This window comes from Lycium ferocissimum, chromosome 2 (assembly GCF_029784015.1).
Source record: "Lycium ferocissimum isolate CSIRO_LF1 chromosome 2, AGI_CSIRO_Lferr_CH_V1, whole genome shotgun sequence".
Lineage (NCBI taxonomy): Eukaryota > Viridiplantae > Streptophyta > Magnoliopsida > Solanales > Solanaceae > Lycium > Lycium ferocissimum.
The window spans coordinates 46,333,646-46,342,223 of record NC_081343.1 but is presented as its reverse complement, the minus strand read 5'-3'; the positions used below and the strand labels follow the sequence as shown (position 1 = coordinate 46,342,223).

The 8,578-nt window shown below is 37.2% G+C and overlaps 1 protein-coding gene across 1 annotated transcript; it reads left to right on the top strand.

Moving 5' to 3' along the window:
• The first annotated feature begins 465 nt into the window (after nucleotides 1–465).
• On the top strand, nucleotides 466–8,294 carry LOC132040477 (copper-transporting ATPase RAN1). The gene is made up of 9 exons (XM_059431127.1): nucleotides 466–895; nucleotides 2,688–3,302; nucleotides 3,730–4,159; nucleotides 4,301–4,626; nucleotides 5,202–5,260; nucleotides 5,373–5,715; nucleotides 6,468–6,668; nucleotides 6,775–7,032; nucleotides 7,615–8,294. Exons 1-9 carry the CDS (start codon nucleotides 629–631, stop codon nucleotides 8,089–8,091), a joined length of 2,976 nt encoding a protein of 991 aa, XP_059287110.1. The 5' UTR covers nucleotides 466–628; the 3' UTR covers nucleotides 8,092–8,294.
• The last annotated feature ends 284 nt before the right edge of the window (nucleotides 8,295–8,578 follow it).

Here is an 8,578-nt window from a genome sequence, read left to right as displayed (position 1 = left end):
CCTTAATAAGTCGTAAAATCCAGACAATTTCTATTGAGTTTGATGCGTATAATTAAGATAGGTAACATATTTTATGCAGTTAACTTAACTACATGATAGACGAATGAAAACACACGCAAAATTTTTTTAAAATTCGAATCCGAAACATCTAATTGGAACACTCTATCATGTGTTCATACGTTAAATTAAAATAAGCCGTAATTCGAGCGTCTAAATTAAATTTATCTAACAAGTTTAATAGGCTGCCTATATATTAAAGCCAAAATAAAAAAAAAAAAAACTAAGTCCCTCAATAAACCTCCACGGTCCCACTAAACCCCACCCCCCCAAAAAAAAAAAACAACTTTTGCAGTACACCTACCCCCAAGAAATCCAGTACAGATTATTGAAGGGCAATAAAGTCATTTCATTTCTGTTTCAATCTCAATTTTGTTTACTTACAAATTGGCTGTCGTTCCCACTTTCCCTCTCCATATTTTCTTCCTTCTCCTCTTTCTCTTTCTAAATGTTAATAAAAGCCAAAACAAATCTATACATATTACAACCCATATATCTATTTCTCCGGTCAATCCTATAAATACATACACACTGGGGAATATCAAGAATTGGGTTAAACTCCAAATTTGATATGGCACCGAACATGAGGGACGTGCAGTTAACAGAGATTGACATAGATGGTGTTGGAGAAGAAGTGAGGTTATTGGATTCGTTTGACAAAGAGGGTAATTTGGATGAGAATTTGAAGAGAATTCAAGTTAGAGTTACAGGGATGACATGTGCAGCTTGTTCTACATCAGTTGAAGGAGCTTTAATGGCTGTAAATGGTGTTGTTAAAGCTTCTGTTGCTTTGTTACAGAATAAAGCTGATGTTGTCTTTGATCCTACCTTGGTCAAGGTAGAGGATTTTTTTGGTCTTCTAGTCCCTCTATTTCGAAATGTTTGTCTGGTTTTGACTTGACACAGTTTAAGAAAAGTAAAGATGACTTTTTGAATCATGTGGTCTTAAATCGCCTTTAATCTAGTGGTCTTAAACATGTCGTGTGAAAAGTTGTAATTAAAAAGGTACCAAAAAAGGAGAGAGGTATTCTTTTTTAGACGGAATAAAAAGGAAAGTAAGACAAATAAATTGAAACAGAGTACTTATTGAGCTTGTTTAGTTGGGGTGTTGTTGGTTCTAAGTTAAATTTTTGATCTTGTTGAGGTTTTTGAGTTATTTGGTGAAATGGGTTGGCTTTCATTTGATGAAAATTTAGTTGTACTTCTTGGTTCCTATATAATCTTGGGGTTTTGATGATTTTTGGAAGGTTTGCCAAGTTTGGATTATGATGTTTAGTGAGATTGTTTAGTTTGGTTTTTATTGGTTTTAGTATAGTTCTAAGTTAAATTGTGATCTTGCTGAGGTTTTTGAGGTATTTGGTTAAATGGGTTGGCTTTCATTTAATAACAATTTAGTTGTACTGCTTAGTTTCTATATAATCCTGGGGTTTTGATGATTTTGGAAGTTTTGCCAAATTTTGATTATTATGTTTTGAGCTGTTTGGGATAAATGGGTTGGCACTAACTGCTTGATATCTGTCTACTTTCGTTTGGGTGTTGGGAAATTTAGTTGTATTTTGGTGATGTTGGATTTATTGGTCTGCTTGCTTATCTAAAGAACTTCATGTCCCAAATCTGATAACCGTGTTATATTGATGATTCCTTTACCTTTTCTAGTTTTTTCGTTTGGTGGATTTGGAAATTTCTGGACATGGTTATTCTACCTAACTTTATTGTATTTATTTAATGTCATACCCTTGAACTGATCTAAATCAGCTTTCGGATGCTTCCTTTTTTTTTGGGAAATTAGTTCCTATGCGCTTCTTTTGCTAGATGATATTAAATTATGTTTCATGGACTTGTGATGGAGTTCATGGACTTGTGATCAAAACCAAAATGGATATGTCCAACTTTTGGGGGGATTTGTGTCTTGACTGATAAAGGTTTGATAATCACTGAAGTTCTTAGTCCTTAGCTTACGATGTGCAAAAAGGGTATGAGGTAGTTCTGCTAGTTGAGAACAGAAAGTGCTTGAGGCTAATAGGTAGGCATGCTTCCTTCCATCGCCCTACTGGGAGATGATAAAGGGTCTGATGTGATGAATTCTCTCTCTTTTAAGACTTACTGTTGGCTCTTAGATTAAACATTGATGTGCATACCCTGTGCAATATGAAGCTATGTACTGTTAGTACGTTTAAGATCAAGATTTCTAACTGGTAAAGCAAATGTAGCATTTGTTTTAACCAGAACAAGGCACAAGAAACACTTCGAATGATTTGGTCCTCTTACTGAGCATAAAATATTCGTTTTTGAACATCAGTAGGCAGTTAAAATGGTTGGACTGACAACATCAGGTTCATGTCAACATCTTGTCTGTACTTCATCTTAAATATGAAAAAGAGGGAAGCGACATAGTTAGGAAACAACGTACATGCTCTAGTTAATCCGATAAGGATAGGCTGGACGAAGTCTCTTCTGCCAAAAACTGTCATTACCAAACATGAGTTACTGATGTTGGCTGGTCCTTGCTGATGTTGTTCTAGTGTTTGCTAATACCGTTAATGTTTTCCAATCTGGTATAATGTTCTTAATGAAACAGCCTGATTTAAAAATATGACAAATTAACTTTACCTGTCTCCATTCATTTTCAGGATGAAGAGATTACAAGTGCTATAGAAGATGCTGGGTTTGAGGCAGAGCTTCTTTCAGAACCGACTGCATCTCGTACAAATCCACATGGAACTGTAGTAGGCCAGTTCATAATAGGTGGTATGACGTGTGCAGCTTGTGTAAATTCTGTTGAAGGTATCCTGAAAAAGGTCCCAGGTGTAAGAAAGGCTGTAGTTGCTTTGGCTACGTCACTAGGAGAGGTTGAATATGATTCATCCATAATCAGTAAGGATGATATAGCAAATGCAATTGAAGATGCCGGTTTTGAGGCTTCCTTTGTGCAGAGCAGTGAGCAGGACAAGATTGTACTTGGGGTGGTTGGTATTTCTGGTGAGATGGATGCTCAGTTGTTAGAAGGCATTCTTTCAAAGTTGCATGGGGTTAAACAATTTTATTTTGATCGAGTATCAAGTGAGCTTGAAGTTGTCTTTGATCCTGAAGTTCTCGGCTCAAGATCTTTGGTTGATGGCATTGAAGGAGGAAGCAGTGGCAAGTTTAAGTTACTTGTCAAGAACCCTTATACAAGAATGGCTTCCAGAGATCTAGAAGAGTCCTCACGTATGTTTCGGCTTTTTACAGCAAGCTTATCTCTCAGTGTAAGTAACCCTTTTTGCTGCTTATTTGTTGTAATGCTATCCTTTCTTCTTGTTTTAGCTTTTTTGCTTTAGGTTCTTAACCACTCCCCTCCACGTTTGAGGGGTTAGAAGGACATGCTTATGTGTGATGGAAGCTCCCTAACTGCCAATACTTGATTTCAGTTGATCTAATGGAGCTTTTGAATTGCTATATCTTTGAAAATGTAAAGATTCTGTTTCTGTTATTCTCGTAACATGTAGTTTCAAGTTATATCACACACCTCTCTTTGAGCAAATTAGAATCTTGATAGATGATTTTACACAAAAAGGGTGCTGCTAAATTCCAGTTATATGATGGGATTACTACAGATATTTTGTCCTCCTTTTTGTCTTTTCACTTGTAATACTCATATATAAGTATTATCTAACACATACAAATTTCTGCCAGGTTCCTGTGATTCTAATGCGAGTCGTCTGCCCTCAGATACCTCTGCTTTATGCTTTACTAATTTGGCAGTGTGGTCCCTTTCAAATGGGTGATTGGTTAAAGTGGGCTTTAGTAACTGTTGTCCAATTTGGTATTGGTAAGCGTTTCTATATTGCAGCAGGAAGAGCGCTTCGAAATGGTTCCACAAACATGGATGTCTTGGTTGTATTGGGAACTACAGCTTCCTATGTTTATTCTGTATGTGCATTACTTTATGGTGCAATTTCTGGGTTCTGGTCTCCAACTTACTTTGAAACAAGTGCCATGTTAATCACATTTGTACTTCTGGGAAAGTATTTGGAAACTCTTGCTAAAGGAAAGACATCGGGTGCTATCAAAAAACTTGTAGAGCTTACTCCTGCTACAGCTACACTGCTTGTCAAAGACAAAGGTAAAAACATTTGGACTTTCTGTCTAGTGCTTCGACACATTACCATGTATAGTTCTTGGTTACTGTGTTAAAACAACTTACAACTTTTTCAAAAATGCAAAAGGGGCCTATCACTGATGTTATGTTCACCCTTTATTCCAGGTGGAAAAGTTGTAGGAGAAAGAGAAATAGATGCTCTATTGATTCAGCCTGGCGATATATTAAAAGTACTTCCTGGTACAAAAGTTCCTGTGGATGGTGTTGTGGTATGGGGTTCAAGCCATGTGAATGAGGGTATGGTCACCGGAGAATCTGCTCCTGTTTTGAAGGAGATCAATTCAGTGGTGATTGGAGGTACAATCAATTTACATGGCTCTCTCCACGTACAGGGCACAAAAGTTGGGTCAAACACAGTTTTGAGTCAGATAATATCTCTGGTTGAGACAGCACAGATGTCAAAGGCTCCCATTCAGAAGTTTGCCGACTATGTGAGTATTATTTCTAGCCGAAGAGTATGGTGAATTCAGTGCAAGCTGATTATCTTCTGGTGTTAATTTTATAGTATTTCCTTTGCTTTAGCACACAATCACTGATGGGCTTGAAAAGGCATTGATTAAATGAAAAGTTCAAGATCTTCTTCCATTTCCTCCGTTAATGAACTATTACCTATATTTCTTTGCATTAATAAGTTTAACCTCTATTCTCATTTATTCCATCAGCCTTTATCTCTGACAGTTGGACACCATTTTACTGTATGTTTTCCCTAATTTGGTTACAAAGTATTCACACTGCTGGTGTATTGATACTGTAGCATACATATTTGAATGCCGATGGCGATGCCATCCTTGTCATTTCTTTAGAATGGAAGTTATCTAGGAAAGTGGGATATGGAATTCCAAGTAGGCAGTGTCTTTGCTATGATGTGGATGAGTTTAGTGAAAAATGAAAATATATCTTTAATACAGCTTTCGTTGTTGATGAGTCTCTTGGTCGGTTTTGTTCTTTTCTTTTGACATTTGAGCTGACTGAATTTTCTCACCGTGAGTACTCTTTTGACTTACAGATCGCAAGCATTTTTGTTCCTTCAGTTGTTACTATGTCCTTATTGACATTCTTTGGATGGTGAGTTTGTCTTCCAAATAATTAGTTTTTCATAATTTCCTCGTTCCAAATAACTTCATCACCACTGTTTGGAGAATTTTGCTTATATTTTGTTGTTTACCCATCAAACCAGGTATGTTGCTGGGGTTCTTGGAGGCTATCCAGAAGAATGGCTTCCAGAAAATGGCAACTACTTTGTATTTTCCCTGATGTTTGCAATATCTGTTGTGGTTATTGCATGTCCGTGTGCACTTGGTTTGGCCACCCCCACTGCTGTTATGGTTGCCACAGGGGTTGGTGCCAACAATGGTGTGCTGATAAAGGGAGGAGATGCTTTGGAGAGAGCACAGAAGATTAGTCACGTGATATTTGATAAGACAGGCACTTTAACCCAGGGAAAAGCTAAAGTCACAATGGTCAAAGTTTTCAATGAGATGGATCGTGGAGAATTCCTGACTTTGGTAGCTTCTGCAGAGGTACATTTTAGTCTTTTTTGATAATATAATAATAACATGGGTGAACATCCTGGGTACACGAGTAGCATACAAAGAGTAGAACCTACCCCAAAAATAAAATAAAAAATGTATGCAGTCATCTATGTGAACAAAAACATCACGGGTGCCCAAAAATTTAATAGAAACATAAGACAAGACATCTGTTCGAAAGTATTTTCTACTTTAAGTCTTCTAGCTGGGATCCCATAGAAACCCACTTCCTACAATCTTCTGGTGCTATTCACATGCTGTTCTCTTGAGGAGATAGAAGTGGTTAAGTAAAACTCTGATGCCCTTAGAGCACAGTACCTGATATTTTAAGTCAGTCTGAGAGCATTAAGATTTCTGTATTTCCTTTTCTCCCTTTTCTAAATACCAAGCCACCACTTGAAAGTTTTTATCGAATGAGCTTTTAGGATCCTCTATTTATTACTAAAAGCAGTCATTTGTTGCCCGGTGTTGCCTCCAATTAAAAAATCATACTCCCTCCATTTTAACAAGAATGAAGAAGTTTGTTTACATGCTTAGAACTAGTTTTTATAATTAAAAAATATGTAGGTATATGTAAAAGCTGTGGTCAAAGAAGAAGTCATTTTGACTCTTTATGTAAGAGTGTCGTATGAAGTGGAAACGGGAGTAGGTTTTCTTAGAGGAAATGTTGTAAAGTTACAAAAATCACTGCAATTTTCTCTCTTGTAGCTACATATCATCTAAGGGATATGCTTATGATGCAGGCTAGCAGTGAACACCCCTTGGCTAAAGCCATCCTGGAATACGCTCGTCATTTCCATTTCTTCGATGAACCTTCTGATACCAGCGAGTTTCAGACTTACAGTGATCAGGCTAAGTTTTCTGGATGGCTTCATGATGTATCAGATTTCTCTGCTTTGCCTGGAACAGGTATACAGTGCTCCATAGATGGGAAATGGGTTTTGGTGAGTTTTCAACAACATGATGTTCACAAATTTTGGATAGGTGGTTAATTTCTTAGTCTCTGATCAGGAATAAGTCTTAATTTCTCGTCTTTATGCCCATGAGCAGGTTGGTAACCGGAAGCTGCTTACTGAAAATGGGATAACTATACCTTCCAATGTAGAGAATTTTGTCGTAGAGTTGGAAGAAAGTGCAAAGACTGGCATTCTTGTTGCTTGGGATAATATTGTAATAGGAGCGCTGGGAATAGCAGACCCACTAAAGAGAGAAGCGGCTGTTGTTGTAGAAGGCCTTGTAAAAATGGGTGTCAAACCAATCATGGTTACTGGTGATAATTGGAGAACAGCTCGTGCAGTTGCTAAGGAGGTTTGTATCTTCATCCTTGTGATCAAGATTTTCTTCTACACTGTATTATAGTTTACAAACTGGGTATAGAGTTCTTTCTTCAGTGTCCTGTCCCTATGTTTGACTAGCATCTATGATATCTTTACCCACTCCTGCAACCAGCTTGAAATAAGCTCCACCCGTTGGAAGATGAAATAAGAATAGTTTGAAGCTTTGTTCTACTTTAACTTTCTTTGACGCCACTGCATTGTGTGAAGCTATTAGGAATCACTCAAATCGGACTTCCTGGTGTTAGAGTGAGAAGAGCTCCACATGCTTTTACCAATTTTTCTTTGAAAGAGATGATTTTCTTGCAGTGATTTGCGCCCTTCAGTTTGTCTTTCTTGAGCTGGACTGGCTTTCAAGAAAATTGAGAGAGATTTTTTTTTTTTTTAGGGGGATGGGGGTATGAGGATAGATGTGTGTGATTTTATGCAGTCAGTTAAAGTAATGGAGTTGCTTAAATAGGGGATGGATATATGTAGTACTGTTAAACTTTGTTAATGCATTTACTAAAATGGGCCTCAAACTCTGGCTAAAGATATGACCTGTTTTGAATTGCAGGTGGGTATTGAGGACGTTAGAGCAGAGGTGTTGCCAGCAGGGAAAGCTGAGGTGATCCGTTCATTTCAAAAGGGAGGGGGTGTAGTTGCTATGGTAGGTGATGGGATCAATGACTCACCCGCATTAGCTGCTGCTGATGTTGGTATGGCAATTGGAGCGGGAACTGATATTGCAATAGAAGCTGCTGAATACGTGTTAATGAGGAGCAACTTGGAGGATGTCATCATTGCCATAGACCTCTCGAGAAAGACATTTGCACGGATTAGGTGGAATTATATCTTTGCTATGGGGTACAATGTGATTGCCATCCCCGTGGCTGCCGGGGTTTTCTTTCCTTTGTTGAAACTGGAGTTGCCACCATGGGTAGCTGGTGCATGCATGGCAATGTCATCTGTAAGTGTTGTATGTTCTTCTCTGTATCTAAAGAGATACAAGAAAACCAGACTTACTACTATATTGGAAATAACTATAGAGTAGGAAAGATGTTAAAATATGAAGAGCAAAAAAAAAAAAAAAAAAAAAAAAAAGGTAGTAATTAGGATCAACTCCTATTTTTCTGTATTCCTTAACCTGTTCTTTTCTTTTTCTTGATTCACACATAGGGTGAATATCCCACCCTCTCAATGTAAATGTTGCCTGTTTGTAAGTGGTCCACTTTTGAAGAGGATTTCTTTTTATGAGTTTTATTAACTAATATACCGTGATAGTGTAAGAGAAATTTTACACTATTAGGTTACCTACAAAATATCTACAACAATGTTAAAAGCATACAAGTAAAGTAAAAAGTTTTGGCAAAAGACAGAGATTGACCACTAAACGATTTTTTCTCATAATACTTTTCAAAAAAAAAAAAAGACCCCTAAACTGTACCCTAAATGTCGATATCACATTTAAATTTTATTAGTGACTTATTATACACCTAATATATGAAAAAGTGATATTATTTACCCCCTAAAAGTTGATG

Excerpts from the sequence above, each read along its gene's own strand:
- LOC132040477 (XM_059431127.1), top strand. The coding sequence starts at position 629 with ATGGCACCGAACATGAGGGACGTGCAGTTAACAGAGATTGACATAGAT. Across the intron at positions 5,261-5,372 it reads TTATTGACATTCTTTGGATG|GTATGTTGCTGGGGTTCTTG; the intron begins GTGAGTTTGTCT and ends CCATCAAACCAG. Across the intron at positions 5,716-6,467 it reads CTTTGGTAGCTTCTGCAGAG|GCTAGCAGTGAACACCCCTT; the intron begins GTACATTTTAGT and ends CTTATGATGCAG.